Genomic DNA, 27,556 nt, shown 5'->3' with positions numbered 1-27,556 from the left:
AGCTTTATTATCGACTGATCGGTAGAGGTCGCTATTTCGCTAGTTTCCCCCTACAATGTTCCACTCCATGACATTCATTTGAGTTCAACAAAACCTTTCGGCAATAACTTCAATTTATTGATGATCGTATCTCAATAATGCAGAAGCCTTTTGTTCAGTGTTACATACCTGTATAAAAAACATCAATAAAAATCACAGTTATAGAAATATTGCTTTACAGATACTGTTGTTCTGATAATAAAAGAGATACCTCAGCATGATGAACCTCTGGATGAACGTATAGGGCATATACAAAAGACGTGGACATCCTTATGAAACGCTTTCTTTTAAAATACATAAAAAAATAAAATGAAATTCTATGATTTGAATGGTATGAAGCTTGGTGTACAATGGGGCCAGACAAAAGGTTAACATCCAATATAAACAGCTGATTGATTACTACTCCCACAGATTCTTATACACCAGGTTTAAACTAGAAATGCAGTTTTCCAGACTGCAAGCTTTACACAAGATATCTGAGTAACTTTAAAAAGATGCAATATGGTAAAAAATATATAGTGCAAGTATATACACAAAAAAAATAAAAAAAAGGCAATAAATATTCCGGTCGCCGACTCAAATGTGGCTGTACCTTTCCGTAACCCAGTGCTTAATCTGTCAACAACTGAAGAGAGTTCGAGGACATCCTCCCCCCCCCCCCCCCACAACTGCTTTCCACCCCATCCCTAATAGTTCACACACACACACACACACACACACACACACACACACACTTTCTCCCCGTCACCATCATGCCAGAAAGACGTCACAATGGTGCGTCGCCCCCGAGGTGGAAGAAAAACAACAGGAAAAAAAACAACAACAACAACAACGTCACACGCACACACATCCCTGCCTCCGTCCGTCCGTCCGTCCGTCCGTCCGTCCCTCCCTTCCTCCCTCCCTCCCTCCGTCCGTCCGTCCGTCCGTCCGTCTAAAGTATAAACTCCAGCAGCTGCTCCTCCCCCAGCCGGTCCAGGGACAGGCAGTTGGGCGCCCTGCGCCCGTAGAAGGAGGGCTTGGCCGGGCGGACCCCCGGGGGGTAGTACCCCCGGGGGTCCGCCGAGGAGGGGCCCTTGGGGTTGACCTGGGGGCCCGGGAGGCCGAAGGTGTAGCTGAGGGAGGAGTCCGGGAGGAGGGCGTTGCCCAGCAGGGTGGGCGGCGGGAACAGACGCACGTCGTCTAGACTCTGGCTCTGGCGGTCCACGCAGACAGGGGCCCTCAACTGCAGCACCTGGGAAAACAGAGACGGCAGACGGGGGCCGGTGGTGAGACAGGAAGTGGGCGGGGGGGAGGAGGAAATGATGCGATAAGCGAAGGTGAATAACAGACAGCGGACCTTTGCTAGGTTGCTGTTGCGCAGCTGAACCGTGTGGTTGTCGTTGTTGGGGGGAGTTCCTTCACCCTCTGTGGAATCGATTAGTACATGAATTAGCTCAGTTCAGAAAAATACATGAAACGTGATTGATTGATTCTCTTCACTGCAGCGGACGAGGTTCCACCACAGGAAAATTGTTAGCATATAGAAGGAACGGATTCGGAACGATTCATCGATTTAAAAGGGAACAAAAAGAGAGGTGATCCATACGGAGAGGGGCGTTGTCTTTGACGGGGGAAAAGTCCACCGATATCCCCTGGAGAAGATCAGCCAGGTGAAACTTGTCAACGTGGTCGTCGACCAGAGTCTCTTCTGTTCTGCTTCTCTTCAACTCTAAGAAAAGGAAATGCACCAAAACGGTGTTAATAAAACCACTACTTGAAGGGCCCCTATTTTACCACCAGGTGTCAGTGTGATTAGTGTGCCTCAGTGACGTCCACCTAGATGTAGGATGGATAGATCAGTCGGCCGTTACCTATCCATCATTTACCTAGCTGGAACCTCCCACACGTGACGTCACTAAGACGCAGGGCTGTAATGGCCAATCTTACACCCGGTGGTTAAATAGGGGTCCTTTAAAGCTGGAGAAGTCAGCCCTCCAAAGCCACTCCCCCCAAAACACACGACTCACCTTCCTTCAGAACCCCCTCCGAGTCGAACTCCACCACCTCGTCCCCCGAGTCCTCGTCGTCGTCGCCCTGCGCGGGGGCATTGACTCCGCCCACGTCCACCCCGGAGGTGTGGGAGGAGCCGTGGCTGGCGGCGGAGCTGAAGCACTTCTCCGCCCGCCGCCCGCAATCCGAGCCCCCTTCGGCGGAGACGGCGGTCCCCACGGGGGCCATCTCCATGGAGACGTTGCCGTGGTGCCGGCCGTCCACCTCGATCCCCGAGCTGCAGGTGGAGCGGCGCGAGAGGCGCGGGCTGCCCTCCGAGCAGCAGCAGCCCTGGGGGTCCGTGTCCAGGTCGTCGCTGATGTACGACTCCCGGTAGCGCTTCTGGTCTGGGGACACACGAGCAGAGGGGGCGCTTTGATCAGAGGCACGAGACCGACCGGAGGCGTTCTTCATTGTAAGACCAAAAACATGTCAAAAAATTCCTAGAAGAATGCGAGAATTAAACTGCAAACTATTAAACCTAACCCTGAAATAGGAAAACTATATTTCAAATTAAAAGCGTCGGTTATTTGACCTTATTTTGTATAAATGGGGCACTGGCACTCTGCTTAGCGACTGCAGGTGCATTTCTCCCTTTCCTTTGCTGTTTTTACATGAGATGGTCCATGAAAGATCAGGGCAAAAAAATCGAGTGGTACACCTTAAGCCAAAGGCTGGGATCTTCTGATCTAGACGGTCCTCAGACCTCCAGCTCCTCCCCCACCTCCTCCACCTTACCTTCCGTGTCCTCCAGCTGGCGGAGGTGCTTCAGGGCGGGCTGCAGGCTGAGGTAGAGCCGGTGGCAGCTGCTCAGGTGGAGCAGGAGGTGGCGCGAGCGGAACGGAGAGCCCGTGTAGTACACCAGCTTCCTGGCCGACGGGAGGCCGTCGGGCTGGATCTCAAACCTCTTGCCCTGGAGGGAGCGGACGCAGATGGGTGGGTTATACACACACTGGTGTTTATGTACTAGTACAGCGATGGCTAGACCAGGGCTTGGCTTGACAATTAGGGTGCAATAATTGGCAGTTAGTTAACATTATGCAGTAATAAACATTAACAAACAGTTACCTCAATAGTTGATTAACAGTGAGCTAATGGTCTAGTAGTCATTTACCAATGCTTGTCATTGGTAAACCATATTAAACAATGTATAAATTAATACCTTAGTTTACATTACCTTAGTAAACATGAACACCATTGATTACTAGACCGTAAGTAAAACAGTTAATTCACCCTTAGTGAGTTCCTACTTAATGCTTACTACTGCATTAACCGATGTCAATTATTCATTTGGGTCGCTACAAGGCGTATTGCCTCCATGTTTGGCCCATAGTGGAATGAGCCAGCGAGACATCTTGCCTGATTTCAGCTGAACAGAATTTTAAGTATTCAGATGTTTACCAAGAAGGTGAGCCGTCCGACGTTGCACCAGGGGAAGTCGTAAAGCAGCTGACGTAGGTTGTTCATCTCCTTTACGTTAGGAAAACGAGGAAAAAAGAATGAAACATACATAAAGATAACGGCACGACCGTCACCATTCAAGATCAACCCTCACATATCATACAGACAAATTCGACTAATTAAATATCAGTTATCCCTCTGTCTTTCCAGTTTTAGTTTCTTGCTTGCTGGGGCCATCTGGACTGTGGCCTGAGCGGGGGCTGAGGAGTCCTTCTGAGATATCTCACGGCCCGCTGGCTACATAATCACCCCCAGAACCAGACCCCTAATCCCTGCAGATGGTCCACCCCCGACGGATCAAACACATGACGGAGATGGCAGACTGCACTGACAACACCCCCCCCGCCCCCAAACCTCCTCCTCCCCTGCTGATACAGGGATGGAGTGCCCATGCACACACACGTGCACACACACACATGTTAATACACACACACACACACACGCACCCACACACACATTCCTGACATGGTTCGCTCACAGGATCCTTCACGAGCAGGGCCACGGGGTTAAGGGGGTTATTGAGGGAACCCAGCACCCTTCTGCTGACGTATGTTGTTGACGCACAAAGACACACACACACACACACACACACACCACCGCCCCTACTTCATCTGGCCGACGTCCACACCTGATAAACCTGCATTCCTCGCAGAGTCAACCCCAGTAGGGCCGTTCCTCGGTCTTCCTTCTTGTCCTGGGGAGAAGAATAATTCAGATGATGGGGGGGGGTTGAGAGGTCAGATAACAAGCCGTGTCAGAGTTGAGCTCCCTCATAGTTCACTGAGTGTAAGACAAAACACTGCTGCTTTCAAAATAGTATTAAAAACCGATTTCACAAGCGGCAGATCATGGGTAATGTTTACCCACAGCGTGTTTTACTCTAAAATAGGGAGAGGAAAAGGAGCTGGTATGAAAAGTGATTCATTTTCGCAAGTGAGGTCATTCATTCATCGGCGCCGACGTGATGAAACTCTCCCTTTTTAGTCGGCGAGAAGGAGGAGGTGGAACGGCGTGTTCGGTACGACAGCGGCGTGCGTTGACCCCTGACCTTTTGCAGCCTGTAGTAGGTGACGGGAACGTCCTCCAGCCGGCACGACTCCTTGATGAAGAGCAAGATGGCGTCCCGCGCCGACATGCCCGACAGCTCGCGGTGCACCTTGGGCCCGTGGCAGAGCAGGTAGTTCACCCCGCGCTTGGCCACGATCTGGAAGCGCCGAGGGAAAAAAAAAAACGTCAAAAAGCTGCAATCTAGTGAATGGCTGTTGCTGCGTTGTTATCGCGCAGCACTCAAATGGATCTTAAAAAGGTGGATGGAAGAGTTATTTAAATGGTGAAAATGGTTCAAGACGGCTTCCGGTTCCTTGGAACACCTCAACTCAATGATCTCCCGAGACAGCCGGGCGCATCGCGGCGGACAACGTACCCAGGGAGGGAAGAAGTCCTTGGGCTGGAAGCGGGGGCCGGCCCCCTGCTCCACCTCCTCCAGAGGGGGGTGGTCCCCCAGGTCGGCCTGCAGGGCGTAGCCCGCCAGCTGGAAGTAGACCTCCTCCTGCTGCCGGCACTCGGAGCGCAACACCCGCTCCCGCAGGTCAGAGTAGTAGAGGTGCCGGGCCTTTCGCTCACTGGGGCCGAGCAGAAGGAGGTGGTGGTGGTGGTGGTGGTGGAGGTGGTGGAGGTGTTGTCAGTTGTGGTGGTGGTGGTGGTGGAGGTGTTGTCAGTTGTGGTGGTGGTGGTGGTGGTGGTGGTGGTGGTGGTGGTGTTGTCAGTTGTGGTGGTGGTGGTGGTGGAGGTGGTGTTGGTGGTGGTGGTGGTGGAGGTGTTGTCAGTTGTGGTGGTGGTGTTGGTGGTTGAGGTGGTGGTGGTGTTGGTGGTGGTGGCGGTGGTGGTGGCGGTGGTGGCGGTGGTGGCGGCGGTGGTGGTGGTTGAGGTGGTGGTGGTGCAGGTGGTGGTGGCGTTTCAGGTGGTGTTGGTGGTGGTGGTGGTGGTGGTTGAGGTGGTGGTGGTGGAGGTGGTGGTGGTGGCGTTTCAGGTGGTGTTGGTGGTGGTGGTGGTGGAGGGAGCAAAATAGACAACAGTAAGGCAACATATGACACCGGTAATCAGACTAATACGTGTCGCGGCACGCTACGAGGCATGCCAGGCAGAGCGAAGAAAGTCACAGAGAGAGCTGGCTCCCGTTCAGGGGAGCGAGTCATGGTCGGGACATGTGCGGGAACGTACCAGATGAGCCGGCCGTTCTCCACGTAGTACTGCACCTTGAGGAAGAGCACCAGAGGAAGCGGCCTCTTCGGTAGCCCCTACGACGACAAACACGCTCAGTAAGCACCATGCAGGGATCTCTTTTTGTCATGCTAAAGCACCAGTATGTGTGAGTGGGGAAGCGTAAGTAGGACAGTATGGGGGCTCGCGGACAATTAACAGGGACTTGAGGGGTCAATGGGGTGCATGGGCAACATGAAATGGTCAATATGTCGTGGCTACATACGCCATCTGTTGGTGCCCGTTTTCTTTTATTCAATAACTGTACCTTGGGTGAATCCGTCTTTGATTCTTTGGGGAAGTATTTTGTCAGTTTTTCCTCCATGTCCAGGAAGATGTGCTCATTGTCTGGGAAGAACAAACGGAAACAAGAGCACAGTCAGCGGACAAAACAAAAGAACAGTGCGACCAAGCGGAAGGTTTTCCTAACAATAGCCGCAATTAAGTGGAAGAACAAGAGGCAGAAAAACCCTGTTGCATCGTTAGTGAGTGAGGCTTCCCCCAGGAGTGGCGGCTGTGTTGACGCTAACCGTTCCGCCTTCTGACACGTTTTGCCTCCTTTGATTATTGATTCATGGCCAACTTGTATTAATCAGCAGTGGGTATCAATGACGAAAGGGGGTTCTTTCTTTCTATATCAATCCAACATTGGTGGAGGTACGGTTAACGTCACATTCTGCCTCAGAGTTGGGACACGATAACACATTCATTACTGTGACGGTAATCCCAACACTGATCTCTTGGTAGCCCCAGAAACTGCGTGGCCTTGGTACAAGGCCACGGATATGTTGTCTACAATGTCGCAAGCCCTCCTCCTGTCTCCCCTTTCAGATGTTAAAACTATTTGACAAATAACGTTTCCCAGATTGCCTCACAAGAGGGAGAATTCCTCTCACCGTATCTCCCTCCCTCCTCCACCCCCCAACGCTATGACTCACCCGCACTCCTATTCACCCCCCCCTGTGAGTAACGCTCCTCTTGTCTTGCTGAGTTGCATCCCCCCTCCTCCTCCTCCTCAACCCCTCCTCCTCATTTCTCTCTCCGCCGAGTCCCCCCCCGCCAGTCCCTCCCTCCCTCCCTCTCTCCCTCCCTCCCTCCCTCCCCTCACTGAAGAGCTGGAATGCCAGGAGTGCATTCCTGCCTTAATGAAGTTAATATTGCGAAAATCCAGAGTCTAAGTGGTCCCTGGCCAAACACCGGAAAAACAAAAGGCCCCTTGTGTTGTGCGGTGAGCAATGCAATCCAACCATTATAAAAAAATACATATAGAAGGTGGGGTACAAAAGGAATGAGAGATTTTTTTAAAAGAGGATTAGGGCTCCTTTATGATGATCCAAGGGGCGGGGTGGGTGAGTTGGGACTTTTTGTTGTGGTGTTTGTGCCAGTGAAAGAAGGCAAATCCCCATTTTTCCCCAGTGTGTCAACAGCCACACACAAGAGTACAACAGACACCAAATGACAAAGAGCCACAACAACCCTAAACCATGATTTGTGATGCGCAAACTCGTCCGAAAGTCCATCACCAGTCACACGTACGAAGACGTGAAGACGTTATCCATCCGATGGACCGAGGCCGGTCCTACCTCATGCTGCGGTCTTGCGCTCCTCTCAGGATCACGAGAGCCGATATGTTTCCGGGTCACAGATGTTACAGGGGTCGCCCGTTACACCACACGGCCTGACTTACCTTTGACCACGGTGAGCCCGAAGAAGTGCAGCTCTTTGATCCCAAGCAGCGCGGCCACGTGATTGAAGACGTCCAGGCCGGTGGACCTGAGCTGGACAGAGGTGAAGGGGGAGAGCAGAGTGTGAGTCAACATGCACCCACCAACCAGCGATGCAGAGAACGATAGGGAGGGTTTCAGTCATGTGCTCTGAAGTTCCATAAAAGGTGTTCAAACCCGTCATCTTGGTACTTAATGACCAATAGTTCTTGAATAACCAGTTGTTATTATTCTTATTATAATGGGGGGGGGGGGGGGTTGCGATAATGTTTGTGAGATCATGTGAAACTCTCCTTTGTTTTGGAGGCAGACAATCTCTCCCTAGGATGTTCTAAGAACAAACGGCATGTTCCTTATCAGGGCACCACGGCGATAGAGAAGACATAGGGGTGATTCATGGCCACACCTACCCCCATGGGGACATCGAGCTGCTCTTTGTTGGGGAGGAGGACGCAAATGGTCCTCTCCGGCTTGGCCAAGACCGACATGTCGTCCAGTGGGGGGGTGAGGGGGCGGAGTCGGATGAACGCAGGTCGCCGTCAATCAAACTCCCTCAAGACCCTTCGTTTTCTCCGGGAAAAGGCTGCTTGTTTGGTTTGTTTTTTATCTCCCCACGACTCTATTCAGGCGGTAGCTCATCTTCCATGGTTGGTCTACAGGAGTGAAAGAGCAATCATTAGGGGGGGGATTGAGGAAACCTGACCGGAATTTCTAAAAGGAAACATTGTGTATTTCATCAGAAATCCTGATCTGGTGTATGAAGCTAGGAATGCATCGCTACATGAGCCTTTGGAATCAGTTAGTGATATTATGAATATCAGTATATCGTCCAGGAAATATCAGTGCATCCCTACTGAAAACTCTTATGCCTCAAGGGCCCAACGTCTGATGATTAATCTACGGTTGAGTGACAGGTCATGTATTCACTTGATTCTTTCACATCAAATGAAAAACATTTATGGCACCTTAATAGGCCATAACTTAAAGCTAAATGGAAAGATGGGAGACTATCATTCATCCCCATCGATCTAGATATACTCCTCCTCTTAAGAGGTTATAAGGTTCAACTAAACAGACAAGTTATGCTGTTTTAGAACCGAGTTTTAATGTTACATGACTGCACTGAGATTTAGAGTTCAGAGGAAAAAAACTATGAAAGGCAAACAACGATATCTGTCTGAAGTAATCTTCTTTACTTAAGAGATGATGCGTTCCCTGACAACATTTGTACGACAATGGGAGGGAGGTTGTGTTACTATCTTGACCTCTATCCTCTGATTAACTTCTCAGAATCAATTAATCTGATGAATGAGTGCAGCTCCATGATTCTAATCCCAGTCTGAATCCCGCGCCGCACAACAATTTGACAAAAAGACCAAGGTAATCCATCTTGGCTACATGCATAATCCACATCAAAGAAACATGATGTGTTCACCAATAACACCCTGATCCCTAATTATCCATGTTATTGAAGCCTTGTTGTGCATCAATGGTGCACATACCCCCTTACAGTCACACACACACCAGTGTTAATTTAACACAACTACGTAGATGCTGAAAAATGAGTTGACATGTCGCATACAGACAAAAATCACAAAATCTTCACATATGCAGTTATCCCATGTTAATCTTCATAACCTACAAGCAAGGCAGCTCAACATACATCTTGGGTAGGCTAAGGTAAACAAAAGGAACGGTATGGGCGCAGGAGATATTATTTGCTTGCAGGAGAAACACTTGCTCACCAAGTTCAAGGAACATGTTCAAACACAGCATCACTCACACCTGCCCATCTCGGCTAACCAACCTGAAAATCCAGTAGCCTTCAACAGCTTTCACAGCTAAACCCAACTGTTATCTGTGCGTGTATAGTATACACCCTGATATATGTAGGCCTGTACACATTGGTACATCGGTAGCATGATGTAGGCCAAATATGTGTGATGTAATTGTACTTTTCTAATCACAGCGAGGGACTGCTTTACACTTTGTACCAACAACAAAAATTGAGATGTTGGAAATGGAGCCCAGATGCATTTGAAGCCAAGTCATTAGCATCAAATCATGCACTTTAATTTTAGTTGATACTTTTACATGTTTATGGGTAAGAGTCGTAGGAAGCTCAAAACAAATCCTTTTTAATATTTTGTGTGAGGAATGTCAAAACACTATCAGAACAAGTAAACTCTGATAGATCTACGGTCAGCAAGATATTTTACATTTGCATGGGGAACATGTCATCTAAATTCTAAATTAGTCACAAAATGGGACATGGAATTCCAAGTATATTAATCACAACATGATCACTTAGATTTCCATGTTCGACCTGTTCAGTCCCACGTAGGCTACCAATGCCCAAAGCAAATCATAAATTCAGTTGGGTTGATGAATCGATCCGAACCGTCATGACCCACAGTCGTGCATCAGTGAGCCCCAACTGACGTCTGCAGATGTCCCACTTCATACTCACCAGTGCGGGCCCTGCATCGCCCAGCACAGCCATCTGCAACCCTTAAAACCGCTCTAATCTCTCACGACATGCCGTGCGGGGGAACAACTTTGTCATTGAGCAATTCAACAATCTATAGCACAAACAATTAACCCTGGGGAACACATGCCAACGAATCAAAGAGACCCGACTGGGAAAAGATAAAATAAAAATATCTTCAACAATATGGGGCCATATATCGGTAAAGTAGGTTTATGTGTAGACCCATGTCCAAGTAAAAGCCGTCACACAATTTGCATATAAATTTCAAAACTCAAAAGGTTCAACCAACAACACAGGCTACAAGTAGTTGGTTACTTAACTTTTGAACCACTACTCACTGTGTTCAGGGACTCAAATTATTAGTTGATAAAGCCATGCCCCTCAGATCCAAACACACATCACTAAACATGTCTAAACCTTCTCGGTAACGCATTTTTTCCAATATGTATTATGTAGGCTATGTAGGGTTTGTGTACAACAAGCAGCACATGCGATATGACGAAAAGAGTAGAAGACCTACTCACCTTCAGAGTATACTAGTGGGAAATTGAACTCCCTAAACACCTGTTGATGCACATTATTCAACTCGACCCCAGCCTCACCACAGACACTTGGGAAGATGCGTCCAAAATCGCGTGTTGACTTTTTTTCAACCAACGTACTGTGGAAGCGCTCTGGGTGGAGCATACCACTTTGCTTACTAGAGGGGTGTTCAGTTGTAGTTTTAATTTAAACTATGCGTAAAACCCTAAATGTGTGACTCAAATATGCATTTATATTGTGATTTTTCTGTTGAATGGATGATTCAATTCAATATGGGAACCAAACAGAGCAAGTTCGATGCACAATAACTTGGATACAGTACACAATGCCGCAAACGTTTACCCAGATTTGTCACGGATTCCAGTACCTCGAATTTATTCATATTTCTCGGGACGTCCTGAAAGAATGCAATTTTTTAACATTGTCCTACATTTATCTTGAGCGATTATAACTATATATATATATAACTATATTGCCTACACATTTGCACACAATATACATACTGCATGAATATAATTACTTTTTTGTTGGTTTGGAGTTTTTTGTTCCTTATCGACCCATTGTTATAAGAAGGATTTTCTTGTCACATTTTTGTCTGACCCTTTATATACGTTGACGAAATGGTCTCAGCCTTTTTCCGCCCCCATTTTTTTAAAGCCTGACTCCGTCCCACTCTGTCATCTCTTTCTCGTCGCCTCTCTTTCCATCAGCCAGTGTATGTAAATTAGGCCCTTCGCTGGACTGGGACCCACATGACATCACCCCGCAACACCACCCTTCCCCAAACGGCCTTCACTAGTCGGTGCATTGGGAGACTCGGGACGCGGGGAAAGAGGGGGTGTGGGAGTTTCATTTGCCAGCTCACAAAGGGCGCCCCTTGTTTTCGGGGATCCAGTTTTTAAATCAGACGGGGGCACCCCCCCATCCGTCCCTCTTTCCAAATTTAGATCCACTCGAAATGAAAGCACGCTGAGTCAGTCAGTGAGTATGTCGGTCGGGTAAAATGTCGTTTCAACGAGAACTTGAGAACATATGACTCATCGTCACTCTGTGTTTGTAATTTTGCTAATTGTTATGCTGTATCTTCAATGTATTTTATATTATATATATATATATATGTATATTTTATAAAGTCATTTTATATTATTCAATGCCACAAATTAAAACATGATCGTAAGAGATTTTCTTATTTGGTCAAGTAAAAACAGCAATACAGTGAGTTCTTAATAATATGCATATTTAATGTCCAGGTTGTTGATGATACATATATGAACTAATTACCAAGAAACATCATTTTTTTTTAATTCAATACCTTCCAATTTAAAACACATAAATAATACCCAAATGATACTAACCGAATACTTTCAATTACTCAATACATTTAAATAACCAACATGTGCTTTTTTCCCCCTCACTTAGGACCAATGCTTGCAACCCCCTGTAAAAAACAAAGACAAACTGTTGATTTTTAGGCAAAGCTTACACCTCCCAACACCAGGTTGGACGACTGTGCAGAATCCAGCAATGGCAACGAACATGAAATAGTAGAACACCAATGCCACTGCCAGGTTAACTTTAAAAACTATGTTACACGATGATATAGTTGATATAAAAAAGTAAAATATTACAAATGATCATTCTCAGTACAAAATCTTGTAAAATGCAATTGTGGTGCAAATGAACGCAGAGAGTGTTGTTAAAATCTGTGGAAAAAGACGTTGATGCAAAGATGTGCGGATTTCTACTTGGAACGCTTTACCAAAAACATCCATTTCAATTGTAGCAGCTATATTTCCAGTTCAGCACCAAAATTAAAATGTCGGTATGGAAGTCGGTGAAGTCCACAAAATAATACATAAATAACACTTAAAATATACCATGTGATGTTTGAAATGACCTGCCGACCAACCCCCCCAACCCTTAATTCATCCCAACAGAAAACAACAAGAATCCTGCAAAACAACTGGCAGTAAAAAGAAATACAGAATGGCAAACTCCATATTTACCAATTAAAACATGGGAAAAATAAAGACACTTAAATAAAAAAGTAATTAGTTACATGACACATGAGAATGTGATGCCCATTTTGTTCGAAGTGTCTTCCGAAGGGAAGTATATGCATATACAAAAAAAATAAAAGAAAATAACTCGTTAAAGATTACCAGAATCAAGCAGAGGAACCAACTCAAAGTTCCTGTTGGTAGGGTTCCCCTCCTTCTCGACACAGTCATGTGACCGATGCTCCTCTACTGAAAGAACTTGAGGCCCACCACCAGGAAGAACTTCTCCAGGAAGATCTCAGAGTCCAGCACTGCGATGTGGGCGGCTCGACCAATCAGGGAGTTGGCCGTGTTGGGCAGGGCGTGGATGACATCATAGCGCACCAGGTTGCACTCTTTGTTCTGAAGCACGGGCAGCAGCAGGTTCTCGATCATCTCCGCGTACACAGAACCTATGATGCAGAACCATTGACTGTCCTGTGATTCATTGTATGTCAAGAGGGGAGTGGAATGGAGGCTACAATACAGCACATGCCGTTTGATGGCTGCAGCTATCAGTCTGAGGGAGGGGGACTTTTTATAATTGGGAAGCGGGAATGCATGAAGGAACAGGGTGTCGAGAGTCGATTGTAGAACCAAAAACAGAAAATACTAAATCTCTAATGCAAATGTACAATAACTACCAAACGCACGGCAAGCATCCTGCTCCAGCATGCCATTGCGTCAGTATTCGAGCACGACACGTTAAGACATGCACCCGCATAACCATTTCATATCGAAGAATGCACACGCACGCACACAAACATGCACACAAGCTGTGCTCTGACTCACCTGTCTGTTTGTCCTTGAGTGCGGTTTTGCACATCTCTATGCGAGCAGAATGATATGGAACATAGCGGTCCTGCAGAGACCCCACCAGCACCACGTTCTTGAAGAACTGCAGACCTGTACCGGGAAGAACTCATTGGTATCCATTCGCTGATTGGCCTGTTTTTGGTGTTGAATCCGGCCTCAACTGCGCAGGAGCCCCAGAGAGACAGGGTTTAACGCTGAGCCTACCAGACTTCTTGCTGAGCTTGTAGAGGAAGGTCTGCCGCGGGTCAGAGTGGTCCCTGCAGGTCAGCTGCAGGAGAGAGCCGGACTTCTTCCACTTCTGCATGAACCATAGTCCTGAGATGGAGCGTAGTTAAAACAGAAAAGCAATAACAAGTATATGAACGATATAAAAATAATGAATGCATGCCTTTCACATATCACACTCCATCCATCATCTCTATATTCATTTATTCCAATCAATAATTTATGGGCTGTGAAGTTTTGATGTTGATTAACCATTACAAGCCATATCAAAATCGACTCTGGGCGGGAGTGTCCAGTGCCATCCTACAGCCTACCCTTTGGACTGTACCAACTGGTAGGCTGAAAAGGGGCCCTTTAAATTAATGAATCAAGCGGAGATGAACTCCATGAATGCGGCAACTCACCGGTGTTGACCAGGGCGGAGCTGTTGTACAAGGTGCCCAGGTGAGGTCCGGACAGGGACAGGAAGGTGTGCAGTTTGCTCAGGTAACACTTGAACCTGGGCCGGGTCAGCACCGACCGCACAATCAGGTTCCCCAAGGAGTGGCCCACGAAGCTGGAACACAACAAACGCACCAACATAACTATTGCATACAAATGTTAAATCATGAAAGCACAAAGAAGTATCAACTGGGTTTGGCAAAAACTGAATCTTGTATATCAACATGCATGTGTGTCATGCATGAAACGTGTGCATGGAATTGTGTGATTTAAGATCTAACTGCCACCAGGGGGCATTGTTTGAAGATATATTTAACAGACGGTATGGTAAAAAAAAGAAAGAAATTCAGCAATAGAAAAAAACGGTATTACGCTACAAAAAAAGGAAATGTGTTATTTTCAGATGACTGCTGTTCAATGTTAGAATTTGGCGAGGTTTTCACGGAAATCAATAGCAGCGCTCACCTTATTTTCGACACCGTGAGATTATATAACTGGATGTACTGGACTATTTCATCCAGCAACCGGTCTGTCATGGACTCAAAGTCAGCAAAGGTGTCATTCTGTGGAAGTACAGATTTAGCGGAAGAAAACGGAAGAAGCAAAACATGAACAAAAAAACCTGCGGAGCACCACATCGTCACATCCTACGCAGAAATAAGAACCAGCAGGTGTCTCCTCTGGGACCGGCCTCGTTACCTGGTTCCTCTCAGACATCAGGAAGTCGATCCGGCTCCCCGGCAGCCCCAGCTCCAGGTAAGTCTTCACTAGTCTCAGGTCCGCACTGTTGCCTGCGCACACACACACACACACACACACACACACACACACACACACACACACACACACACACACACACACACACACACACACACACACACACACACACACACACACACACACACACACACACACACGTCAACGTTAGACTGGGTACCCCCCGCCCGTTCTGCCAGCGATTTGATTTCGCCCGGCAGAAGGGTCTGGAGAAGAGCAATACATTTCTTTCTACTTCCGATACGTTTTCGCGGGAGCCAATCACCAAGCTGGCCTCTCCCCCTGACGCGCTATTGGCTGGTTTAACACAACGACGACAGGGAAGCGACGGCGAGCAGCCGATCGCGTACAGAGTCAGCTGAACTAGGCCCGTCGATAACGCCTCTTGTGCTGAAGAAAATGACGGCAGCCTCCCCAGACCAACGTGCAATCTACGATGGAGCTTGGTCCGGCAGTAGCCAGGCTACGTCAACGTCGCACTCGCACCGGCCTCCCGAGGTAGAAGGTGCAGAGAATCCAAAAAAAGGGGGGAGCGCTCCTACCGTCCAGGCCGTGGACGCAGACGATGAGATGGATGCCCTCGTCGCAGCTCTCGTCCTCCTCCAGGCTGAAGTAGGGCACGGTGGACGCCAGCTGGGGAATCTCGCTGTACAGGAAGCCGGGTAACCTCAGCTGCTTCATGTCCTCCTTGGCTTTGATGAAGCTATCACGAACAGAACAAAGGGCGACAGTCGTGCATCCGAGTGGTACGTACGTCCGAGCAGACCCAGAGCGGTGCGACCCGGGAAAAAAAGGAGAAAGAGTGTAGGTTGAAAATGGAGCAGGGGAATTATAGGAGAGGGTCTCTGGGAGGCAGAGAGGGGGTGGAACGACTGATGGGGAGAAGGAGATATGAACTGGTGGGGATCAGGTGGGGTGGGGGGGCGGTTACAGTCACATCTTTCCTGGGCATTTTCCAATATCCTTTTTTACGGCACAATAAACACTTCATAAAAAGGTACTTTGCAGCGTCATAAATTTTGGTTTACATTTAAGGTCGACTAACTTTTATGTGAACTGCAATATCTTTATGGATTAAATCAAATTTGGATCACATCGTCACTTACCTTGTTACAGTCTGTATTATTGTGTTTTTGTGAGCTGCTGGAGCCCCTTTATTTCCCCCGGGTGATGTGTATCTTTTACTCACGCTTTCATCTGGGCAGCGGGGGCGGTCTGGTACCAGTGCAGGCTGGAGGAGGCGGACACCGAGGCACCGCCCGGCCTCCCCCGGCCGGCCGGCGCAGGGAGACTGGGGCAGATGGGGGCCTGCTCCATCTCCTGGGGCTCCTGGAGGTAGCCCAGCCTCAGCTGCTCCAGCAGGAGGCGCGTCTCCTGGGTGACGGCGCCAATCTGCGCCGTCCCCTCCTCCTCCTCCTCCTCCTCGACCGCCGTGGCGACCCCGTTGGCGAAGCCGTACCCGTCCCCCTCCTCGTAGAAGCCGTTCTGGATACTCTCGTGCTCCTCTTCGTCGTCGTCGTCGTCGTCTTCCTCCTCCTCCTCCTCCTCCTCGTTGCGGTCGACCGCGGCGTCGCAGCCGTCTCCGGGCCCGCGTGTGGCGGCGGCGGAGGGCGCCGCCGTCCGGACGCCCGGCGCGGCGCCGGACGCCTCCAGGGGGCTGATGTCCGACACGTCTGTGCTGGAGCGCGAGCCGAAGTAGTTCTCCACCAGGCCGCGCTTCACCACGTCCGTGCTGCTGGTGGCCGAGGCGCTGGAGGGGCAGGCCGTGGGGGGGAGCGGGGCCTCTCTGGCCGGCCCGGGCCCCGGCTCCAAGTCGATGTCGATGGAGCGGGGGTCCAGGTCTCCCGGGTGTGCCGGGGGAGGGGGAGAAGAGCCGGAGCCTGGGGGGTGTTGCGCCGCTGGGGGCAGGGGACAACGCGGCGCCGAGCCGACGGCGGGTCTGCTGGCGCCGTCCCCGGAGAAGACCAAGCTCTGCTCCTGCATCAGGACGCCGGGCCTCCTCCCCTCGGGCCCCGAGGGGCCTCTGGCGCAGCCCTCGTCGTCGTCGTCTGAGGGCAGGGAGTTGATGGACGTCAGCGAGGACTGCGCTCCCCTGACCGCCCCGGTGCCTTCTGGGAAAAGCCCGCCCGCCCCCCCGCTGGTCCTCTGCGCAGGGCCCGGTGCGGGGCTCATGACGACCCCCTGGAGGCCCCCTTCGGTATCGACCGCAGCCAGCCCGGTGCAGCCCAGGACTCCCTGGGTTTGGAGGGCAGCCAGGGAGCACGGTTCACTGTCGATGCCGGAGTCCGACAGGCGCTTGGAGGTACACGGGAGGCCGCCGTCCGGGAGACGGATACAGTCCCCCTGGACCTGCAGCTGGACCAACGGACCGGGGCGGGCCGGCCGTACCGCCCCCAGGACAGGGTCGGCGGCGGACGGCCGGAGGCCGGAGAGGTTCGTCTGGGGGGTCTCGGGGAAGGCGCCACTGGGGGTGGCCCCGGCGGACCAGTGGGGCAGCAGAACCGTCACTTTGTCCCCCTGGAACGGGTCGTCGGCGCTGGGCTTCACCTCGATGTGCCGGACCCCCGCAGGCTTCTGCGGCGGGTTCTGGGCCAGGGTGGGGAGCCCGGGGGCGGGCTCTGGCCTTTGCCGCGCGTCCGAGCCGGCGGGGGTCTTCGGGTGGCCTCTCTGGTAGGCGGCGGCGGCGGCCAGGCTGTCCTCCACCAGCGAGTCGTAGGCACTCTGTCCGGGGTCCGTCGCCATGGCAGCGGAGCAACAGTTCCCCGGAGCGCTGTTCGCCGCGGCCCTCGAGTGGGCGCCCGTGTCCCCCGTCGTGGTGTCGCGGTCGCTCTCCTGACGGGTCGGCGCCTCCCCCCCCTTGTGCCTGGCGGCGGCGGCGGCGTACGGCGCCTGCAGGTTCTTGTAGCCCACCAGCACCACCGAGTCTTTGGAGCCCTGACGGATGAGCTTCTTCGCGGTGTTCTCCGTCTTGGAGGTCCTCTTCAGCTTCACCGACTTGCCCCTGGACTTGGGCGGGGGCTCGCAGCTGTCCGGCCAGGTGGTGTCCATGGGGGCGTGGCCCGTGTCGCAGGCGGCGGGGGGGAAGGCGGGCGTCACGGCCGCGGACGCTGACGAGGCCCCCCCGCCGTCCTTTGAGGTGGACCGGTCCGTCCTTCCACCGGACACGGAGCCCCTCCGCGTGCCGGGCATGCCCAGCCAGGGCCCGTCACGGTCTGGAGGAGGAGGAGGAGGAGGAGGACGACGAGGAGGAGGACGAGGACGAGGACGAGGATGAGGACGAGGAGCAGCAGACAAAGAAGAGGAAGAAGAAGAAGAAGTTTATGCAATCTCTTATTTTTTCCTCAAATCAATCTTCCTTTGAATGATCCGATATGATTCATGTGTGCGGGTCAATTCTTATTGTAAACACGCGTATGTTTTATGATGCACCAGGTTAGAGGGTTCCTTGTACAATTTATAATTATTCGATTCGGGAAACCAATGGAGTTGAACGACATGAGGATGTTACGTGTCTGACCTTCCGTGATGGAATCCAGATATCGGTCCTCGAAGATGATTGGCAGGGAACTGACGTCGCCATCCAAGTCGGCGCACTCCACAGGAAGTGGTGGCAAGGACAGGAAGTAGCTCGAACCTTTGATAGCGTTGGTCATCTGCTGGTGGCTGTGAGCACTGGGGGGGGGGGGGGGGGAAGAACAGAACCAGTTCACGGTTATCAACACCTGTAGGCACTTCGATACCAGTACAGGCTTGTCAAGGGATGGGGTCAGGGTTTTGACAGCACAACTCACTGTAGTTCCTGGTAGGCCAAGGCAGTTTGTCGTGGATGTTCGAGGCAAAAGAAAGCCTCGGCAAACCGCCTTACCTGCAGACAAAGCATCGCAGAATGTTAAAAATGCAGAGACGAAAGATACGATTGGCCAGCTTCAAAGCTTGCCCCGGGATTGATGCTAATCCAGACAAAGAAGTGATGCCTTGAATGGGGACAACATTTTTGTGTGTAATGTGTGCGTGCGTGTTAGTGTAGTGTATAGTGTGTGTGTGCTAGTGTAGTGCGTAGCGTGTGCGTGCGTGCGTGCGTGCGTGCGTGAAGGAGTGGAGCTCACTCGGAGGGTGTGGTGCTCGGCGGCCAGCAGGGCCGACACGTGCTCCTGCAGGGACACCACCTCCAGGAACTGGCCCCAGAGCGCCATGAGCAGGGAGCAGAGCTGGGCCAGGTTCATGTTCACCAGCTCGGCCAGCTCGTCAGGGCTCTGCACCTTCTGCTGTTGGGGCGAGAGACGGAGAAAAACCAAGAGAGAGAATGAGAGAGTGAGGTTTATACGTAGGACATAATAAAAAACTATAATCATTATGTAGTGTAGTGGTTGTTAAGGTCACAGTCCGGAGGGCTTCCCTTTAAAGACACAGTGCGGTAGTAAGTCCCTACTTATTATTAATTATGAAACAGGCTCCAGCGCCCCCACTCAACTGCGTTTGCCTCATTAAAAAGGGACCCGACCCAGAACGATTGAAAGCACCACAGAGACAAAACAACAGCAAAACCACGAGAGACAAGACTGGTCGGCACACATCAGAACATACCTCTATTTGTTTACAAAGCTGAGCCAGGCGGGCCTCTATGTCAAGTTCCTCTACGGAGAGAAGAAGATCGTTACAGTGGCAGTCTACCCACAACACACCCCCCCCCATGATGAAGACATGAACACTGCTCTGGGCGGCTGCACAAGCTATAGAAGTCCACAGTGCCAGGGGGTCCCCGTCCCACTGGCACAGATGAAGGACAGCGCACAAGTATGAAGACAGACAGACAGACAGACAGACAGATAAGGAGTAGACCCCAGGGCATGGGGCTCTCGGACCATCTTTGAACATGAAAAGGAAGGGTGAGTTCATCTAGGCCACAGGTGCCAGTGACGAAAAAGTATCAAGTATATGTTGTCGTTGGAAAATGGTGGGGGTCTACAGAGGAGACTGACTGCTAACAAGGAGGAGGATACTTCAGAGGTGTAGAGGAAAGGAAGGTAGGAAGGAAGGGAGGAGGAAATGGCAAAGGCAGCTTGAGTGGAGGAACCACGAGGGTCTGAACGTACCTATGTAGACGTGCCTTTGGCTTCGGGGATAAGGTCTTCTGAGAACGCGCTCATATAGGACTTGCATGCTGGGCTTGGCTAGTAGGATTGCACATATAGGCATGTTTAACCTTCCGGCTGTTATTTTGCGACTCTGGGATGGATTAATCATGTCTGTCCACGTACGTGGAATACATTTTAGTGGGCCGTCAAGGCGGTTAAAAAGGTAGGGTGAGCAGTGCACTGGGGTGACATTGATTTAGCGTGCAGATTAATATTTAAGAATTTAATGTTTTAGACTTAGAATTGGATGTTGATTAGGATTAGCTCATCGTAATTAGCTCAATGAGTTAGAATGGGTTACTTGGTGTGGAGGGCTACTGACAAGGGTCAAAACTGGTTAATGGATGGGGTTGAGAATACAATGACACTGATAATTAGCCACTTGACAACATAACACCAAATCGCAAAGCATGGACAATCACAGCACAATTACACAACTAATCACTTAATAAAGACAGCAAGTGCAATGTGCAACTGAATATGCAAAAAAAAACAATCATTGTTTGACCATTAGTATTGCATTATTCAATTCGTTGTTTGGAGGTTGATTGAACTCATTTACAAAAGCAGACGCATTTCTCAAACATGCTCGAATACAAATATCCCAAATATCATTCCGCGGCCTCACAGTTAAGCCCTGCTCTGCGCCAGCCTCCAGGAACCATGCGACCACGGCGAAGGTAAGCTTCTGTGGCCCCGAGCGAGTCACCACAGGGCTTGGTGCTTCCTACCTAGCTCCATGCGGTGGTTGGTGGGCAGGTTCTTGGTGAGGGAGGTGAAGTAGCCGAACAGTCCCTGGTAGGCCAGCAGCAGGCTGGCACACAGGCTATGGTGCAGACTGTGGGCGTGCTGCAGACAGTGCTCAGACACCAGGAATGTCCGGCCCTGTGGGTGGGGGGGGGGGGGTGATACGGTTAGACCGGGGAGGGGGTGAGGAAATGATATGTATTGCAAATATGTCGACCTTGTTCACCTGGATGGGGTTACCTGCCGGTCATTTAATATGGGCGCTTTATTTGTTTTATTTTATTTTTTTTTTTAAATAAGACACAAGTTGTATCTGTTCTAATATTTTTAATTGACCTTTACGTCATTTTAACTACGGTCTGTCAATATTTTTCCATCCAAAAGATGGAAAGAACATTGGAGAACACTGGAATGAAAAACGAAACGCGTCGGCTTGTGGCCCTCTGCTACGCTGCGTCTTTACCACGCGAGCGCTACAAACCAAAACACCATTAGCCTGCCGTTCACTGCAATGTATCCTTCTCCATTTTTTCCATGCTGGAATGCTTTGTGGTTGATTCCACATCGATCCCCTTTAGCAAATGAAAAGCGGCCCGCGTGTTCGTATTCCCGAGCTGCCCATTAGCCAGTACTCCAGAATGATGAGAGACGTTGCCTCCGATCTGCTCCGGTGACTCTGATGCATTCAACGGAGGCCCACTCTATCTCAGTGCTCCCATGAGGCTAAATACCATCATGGCGGGCCCTGATCATTTTTCGGTCTATTTATCTGTCAGCAGCCTCACTCAGCGTGGCTGTTGGAAGTGTGTTAGCACGAACACTACTGTTACTACTACTAATACCACTACCAACTCAACAACATCCCAGTCGTTTTTAGAAAGCGACAGCTTACAGAGGCTTCTCAAGGGAGAGGCCCGTTTGATTTGGGCTTACGTCTGGGGACACCTGCTTCACATAGGTGCTCCCGAACACCACGCTCTCCAGGTTGGGGATCACCGAGTCCTTGCTCTGTGCCGGAGCGTTGCGGTTCAGCCATGTGGTTTTCACCGGCCTTGGGAAACTGGCACAGACAGAAGGAATCCCAGGGTTAACAGGTAGCGAGGGTCAAGTGCCATGGGGTAGAGCGCTGCCTCGTCGTCTGCGTTCGCCGCGCGGGCCCACCTGATCAAGGGCTGGTGCAGGGCGACCAGGGAGGCGTGGATCGTCATGGAGATGACCGACAGGTGGAAGTAGTCAAACATAATGTTGACCTGCTGGTGGATGCCTTTCTGGAGGCTAAAGTGCAAACGGAGGACGCGGCTGCTAATGCTCTGGAGAGAGCTCTGGTCCTCTGAACTACGGGCAGAGAGAAAAGGAATGAGCAGGAGAGAACACGGCCATCTCTCCAACCCTACCCTCTTCCAAAAGGGTGAATGGGGTGGGTCATGGCCACGCTCACCTGTAGTCCCCATCTGTGAAGAACAACTCCAGGACGATTTGGAAATCCATTTCATTGAGGGACTCCTCCACCTTATGATGGGACAATGGACAAATCTTATGCCAGTGAAAAGGGGTGATCTTATGCCGGTGAGTGTCATTAGCCATTACAAGCAGTTTGAATCTCAAACGGCTGCCTTCTCCTGTTTTTAGGGCCATGACAAGTGGTGCCCACTGTCCACCTAGATGTATGACGCATAGATAAGAAACATTTTCTACAGTCCACTGGGTAGGCTGGTAGACAGATCTATCAAGCATACATCTAGGTGGACACTGGACACCACTAGTGAGGTCACTAAAACGCAGGGAAAGGGACATTTTCAAACGGCTTGTAGCGGCTAATCACACTCCCACCTGGTAGCATAATATCACTCCCTTAAGAAATGATAGCTGGGGATGGAAGAGGAAGCTGGAGCACATCCTCTGCCCTTGCGATGCATACCTTCTTCTCGTCCAACAGCATCATGACTTTGAAGAGGAGAACGTCGTTTACCACCACCTCCTCGTTCTTGTACAGGATCTGATAGGTCTTGCTGCTGATGACGTCCTCTTGGACTGAGGCTGGGAAGGCCAGATCTGAGCCTAAGCACCAGAGAGCAAAGACAGGCAGACATGACTAACTAAGCCCTGGTTTAGCAGTCTTGGAAACTCAACCTTTGGATAGAACATTAGTTGGCACTTGGCACTGGATAAACCTCAAAATCAACATGATTGTATACATAGGGAAAGATTACTCTTTATTTCAACCGTGTGTAAGCCACAGAGCCATATACTTTATATGCACCGGTGAAAAGTTATTATGGTATTGTTACCAAGATTTTTCCGCTTAATAGTCTGAATAGTACGAAGTTCATACATTCATGCAATTCTACGTTGCACAACTTCATTAAAACTAGACAACTCAACAAAAACCCAGAGCAGGGCATATCTTGCAAAACTCAAACCCTTGCCTGGATACAATAAATAAATGTTATTTGCACGGCTTAGTCACGTTTCCTTCTCTTGATCCAACTGGTGGCCATGGTATTATTGTTTGTGGCGGCAGAGAAACAGACTTTGAGCTACTGAAGCAGCAGAGCTCTCTTCCCACAAGGGGATGAGAGGCGAGCACCAGGCTGCCGAGAAATGCGGAGAACAAGGACAGGCTTGTGAGATAAGGCCCAGAGGGCTCGCTGCCAATAGCAGAATAATAACACACTGAATAAAGCAACACCGTGCCAATCACTGTCAACACCTTTCCTGTGCCATTAGGCAAGCGTTTAATACCGGGTCGATAGCAGCTCGGGTAAAACGAGGCGACGCGCATGTTAATAATTGATCCTGTTTTTGACACAAAAGTGCCCTTACATGTTGGAACCCAAACCTCCTTAATGAGAGGGAGAATTGTGGGACGTGTAAGATTTTTTTGGTGCACCGTGAAAAGGAATGATCTGCACAACAACAAAACATCACGTTTGGGAACATATTGGACAGGCTTATCTGTTTTTTTTAAGGTTTTTCTTTAGATGAGGCAACTAATAAATATGGAGGCGCGTAGGGATGGGCGATAAATCAATTTTTTTTTTTTTATAGAAAGGGCAGAACAGCTGGATACATATCTGTATACTATTTTAGATTGGAACATTTTCTTTTTGACCATTTTGTGCATTTTTTTTTAAGGCGAAAATTTCAAAGTTCTCAGTTACAAAGTTCTTTTTGGGAGAGACATGCTGAATAAATACATCATGTTTTCAACCTCAAAAGTAATCGTTTGAATAACCGTGATTTCAATATTAACCAAAATAATCGTCATTATGATTTTTTCCATAATGGAGCGGCTCTAGAAGCGCGTGAACTAACCTGCCGGGTGGAGCAGACTGGCTTCTACTTTGTTTGGGATTCGGGGAGGGACCTTCATACTGGCCCGGATCTGGTAGAACCTACATGGAAAAAAAAAAACAAGTCAACAGTAAACGTGAGAGCCGTCATTACACAGTGAAGCACATTTCCAGAGCAGACCATTTCAGCTCGGCCGAGAACACCGGGTAAGGCTGAGGGAGCGAGCAGGGCTGCAAGATAAAGCACTGTGGAAAGGCAACCGCCGTCTTTGATGAATAAGTAATACACGTTTTCTCTCACAGTCACTCATGTAGTAAACCTGATCTCCTGAAGCATTGATGAGCGCAGAGAGCTCGAATTAGCCTTCCACTACCGAGTTACTTTGTAGTGATATCATATCCAGCCACAATGTGCCATCAAGGTTAAACGCTCTACTATGGCCGGGTCCCGTTTCTTTCTAGACCCTTTTTCTATTGATACGGTGAACACATTGGGGGAACAATAAACTGGCATTGCCTGTCACTGCGTAATGCCACAGGCTCCTAGCCAACACAGCCCAACCAAAAATACCTGACAACCATTGACAGAAGTGTAATATATTAATTTGACTCAACTAAATACATGAAGAGCAAATGATGGGCGGGGCCAGGAGCAGAGCAGGGAGCATGCATATCCATTCCAGTCTATACACCAACTAATTTCCTGTAAAACCGATTCACACCAAAGACACAAAGTAGCTGGTTGGACAGGTAAACGTCTCACATCCCAACTGAAACTGCAGTGTTGTTGACCCAAAAAAAGAAGAAGCCAGAGTAGCTTTGGTATTGTTTAACCTTCTCTAAAAACTTGCACCTATTTAAAACATCAAGTTCAAAGCGAAAGAGGCCAGATTTAATAGGGTCAGAAACAGTTACAAAAGCACCAGGTAAATATTTGTCTTTCAGTGGAATTGCCCAGACGGTGTACAGGATGTGCACACACAGGTTGGGACAGCTTTTACTCTCTTTGGGAAAACATATGGGAACATGAGTTTGTGTGTACTACCGTCACCACAATTGAACATTATCCTTCACGTTATCTCTGAAACAGCAAACTCTCACATGCACACCATGTTGAGAACACAGAGAAAACGAAAGTGCAGCGAGGAGAAGCTGAATACTTGCCCTCTTTGGAACAGGTCCACATTGTAAAACTTGTGGAGCTCCACAGCAAACTCCACCGTGGCCTGGACTTCACTCATCTTGGTGTTATAGCCGGGGGTGCCTTAGGTCATCGGGGACACACCTGGAGGCCTTTCAGGGGAATGTACAGGTCATGGTGAATAGTCTAAAACAAAAAAAATGACTTTGTTTGAACCAATGCTTTTCAGCTACCTTAAGAGCCTAATGTACGTTTTTGCACTTAAGTATAGAATTGAAACCCGGAAAAAGATGACCTATTTATATTGCGGTGGTTTGAAGACTGAGAATGAAGAAGTACACTAAAAGTAAACCCACAAGTGTATGCGTCACCATGCGCAAATTAGGGGAATACAATGCTATATCTTTTCTTAAAACCAATTGAACAATAGATTGTAGTGTTTAAGTACAACGTTGAATATCTACATTCATCCTCATTCATCTACATTTTTAAGTAAAACACATTTTAAACAATGGCAACTGACAGTCAATGAAGTCTAGCGATGTTGAAAAACTAATGCAAAAGGGCTGTAATAAAAAACAACCAAACCAGCTTCAGTTTAAATAAATGATGGCTAGGCTTTAGATTGGTTGTCAAAAGCGTGAAGTGAAACCATCGCCCGTGGCAACAAGAGCAGCTATTTGATCTTGACAAACACACAGACAATTTGGAGAGCAACATGGAGATAGTTTTGCTCTCGCTTTCCTCCATTATAACATAACAAGTTAATTTCCAATGTATGGGATGAAATAAAGTTCTTACTTTAATTGTCAACCGTCATTAATTTGTATCAATAGGACTTTGGTAAGTAAATTTCTAGATTATCACCACCCGACTCCTTTTGAAACGCTGCATCTCAAAACGGAATATATAAATATCATAACATAAAATATGCATTGTAGGAGCATTTTTGACTATCGTTTTATTTGACTTGACTAACCATACATTGTGGCTAAACAAAATAAACAGTTACATTACACATACATTCATGCACTGACTCATAACACTTTACCCACAGAAACCTCTGACAGCATACGCTTAATGATTAGGACAACACTTGAAGTTGAAGACTGTCTACAGATATAAGTATAACGACCATCACTAGCCACAAAAAAACTGCATTGCATTGAAATAGCCAATATACTTCAATTGCATCCCATGCTACAAGCGGGCCTGTTACAGAGCACAATCACTGCGTTATAAACCCTATTTGGGTACAGTAGTGTAGTGTGGTAGGATAAATACACCAGTACGCTGAGGTTTCTGAATTCGAAAGGGTGGACATGACCTATTTATATTGCGGTGGTTTGAAGATTAAGAATGAAGAAGTACACTAAAAGTAAACCCACAAGTGCATGCGTCATCATGCGCAAATTATGGGAATACAATGCTATTCTTTTCTTAAAACCAATTGAACAATAGATTGTAGTGTTTAAGTACAACGTATCTTATACATTTCTAAGTAAAACACATTTAGCCAATGGTACCTGACAGTCAATGAAGTCTAGTGAAGTTGAACAACTAATGCAAAAGGGCTGTAATAAAAAGCAAGCATCAAGCTGTTTTCCAGCAGTAATTATTATTGTATGGCGTTATAATGTCGGTGGACGAGAAACATTTCTGCCATCTCGTGAAAACTCTACATCGGGTAAACAAAGTTTAGGAAACGCGATGTTAACAGCATGGTGTGAGTTTGAATTGTACAGTAGTGTGGACCAGGCTGAAGAAGCCCAGCCGGGACATGGGGTGACAAATCTGGGCTCGGGTCAGGTCGCAGAGGTACGGTATGGATGGACTTTAGCAAACAACACCGAACCCCACCACGGTGGATCAATGATGGGATGACCACCGGCCTCATACCGGCTGACAACCGGCACTTGTCAAACGAACCATTCACTAAACGTTTAGGCAAAGCGCTGGGAAAAGAAGGACAGCTAACGCTACTCACCATTGCATCGGTAAGTCACTTGGCTACAAAACATTAGCTGGCTAGCCAACGTTAGCTCCTGCTAACAGAGTCCTCTGGTCCTTTGCACTACGAGGCATTGGTAGAGCAAACCCTATGCGGACAATTCTACACGATCGTTTTCTTATTTTTGTACCTCCTACTTCGACCGTACATGTCTCTAATGTGTGCTGTTTGATACCAGCCAACGGAGCTAACCACTCTGTTGCAGACTGTCTGTGAGCTGCGGCTTCACTCCGCGGCTCCCCCGTCGCTCGCTCACTGCGCACTGGCAGCGGACATTTGACTGCGCATTTGCTGCGCATCTCCACAATTTAATGTGCACCAATAGAGAAAATAATCCAGGGCTACGTCATTAGATGAGTGTTGCAAGCAGCGCTCAACTGTTA

The 27,556-nt window shown here is 48.9% G+C and overlaps 2 protein-coding genes across 2 annotated transcripts; both read right to left on the bottom strand.

The window, feature by feature from the left end:
• Nucleotides 1-973: 973 nt before the first annotated feature.
• LOC307071665 (FERM domain-containing protein 6) lies at nucleotides 974-10,631 on the bottom strand (the record flags this gene model as incomplete). Its single annotated transcript, XM_079730718.1, has 14 exons — nucleotides 10,530-10,631; nucleotides 7,925-8,167; nucleotides 7,478-7,568; nucleotides 6,059-6,138; nucleotides 5,752-5,828; nucleotides 4,955-5,153; nucleotides 4,580-4,735; nucleotides 4,160-4,225; nucleotides 3,472-3,540; nucleotides 2,809-2,983; nucleotides 2,049-2,417; nucleotides 1,628-1,750; nucleotides 1,379-1,446; nucleotides 974-1,273 (listed from the first exon to the last, which is right to left on the bottom strand). Exons 2-14 carry the CDS (start codon nucleotides 8,000-8,002, stop codon nucleotides 974-976), a joined length of 1,851 nt encoding a protein of 616 aa, XP_079586844.1. The 5' UTR covers nucleotides 8,003-8,167; nucleotides 10,530-10,631.
• A 1,145-nt stretch (nucleotides 10,632-11,776) lies between these two features.
• Nucleotides 11,777-27,401, bottom strand: fam135a (family with sequence similarity 135 member A). Its single transcript, XM_079758876.1, has 21 exons — nucleotides 27,150-27,401; nucleotides 25,186-25,314; nucleotides 24,044-24,123; nucleotides 22,647-22,786; nucleotides 22,167-22,237; nucleotides 21,890-22,063; nucleotides 21,662-21,788; nucleotides 20,713-20,866; nucleotides 19,940-20,017; nucleotides 19,431-19,480; nucleotides 18,953-19,111; nucleotides 18,638-18,711; nucleotides 18,364-18,518; nucleotides 16,036-18,058; nucleotides 15,389-15,549; nucleotides 14,769-14,860; nucleotides 14,535-14,632; nucleotides 14,033-14,184; nucleotides 13,608-13,718; nucleotides 13,380-13,493; nucleotides 11,777-13,000 (listed from the first exon to the last, which is right to left on the bottom strand). The coding sequence occupies exons 2-21, from the start codon at nucleotides 25,260-25,262 to the stop codon at nucleotides 12,795-12,797; spliced, it is 4,296 nt and encodes a 1,431-aa protein (XP_079615002.1). The 5' UTR covers nucleotides 25,263-25,314; nucleotides 27,150-27,401; the 3' UTR covers nucleotides 11,777-12,794.
• Nucleotides 27,402-27,556: the final 155 nt, after the last annotated feature.

Source organism: Pollachius pollachius (assembly GCF_949987615.1).
Source record: "Pollachius pollachius genome assembly, chromosome: 2".
NCBI classification, from domain to species: Eukaryota; Metazoa; Chordata; class Actinopteri; order Gadiformes; family Gadidae; genus Pollachius; species Pollachius pollachius.
The sequence above is the reverse complement of the archived record's forward strand: the minus strand, read 5'-3'. Positions and strand labels throughout refer to the sequence as shown.

Coding starts and splice junctions, on each gene's coding strand:
- fam135a (XM_079758876.1), bottom strand. CDS start 25,262: ATGAGTGAAGTCCAGGCCACGGTGGAGTTTGCTGTGGAGCTCCACAAG. Junction 18,712..18,952: donor CCGAGCACCACACCCTCCGA/GTGAGCTCCACT, acceptor CTTTGTCTGCAG/GTAAGGCGGTTTGCCGAGGC. Junction 14,861..15,388: donor CTGCGTCCACGGCCTGGACG/GTAGGAGCGCTC, acceptor GTGTGTGCGCAG/GCAACAGTGCGGACCTGAGA.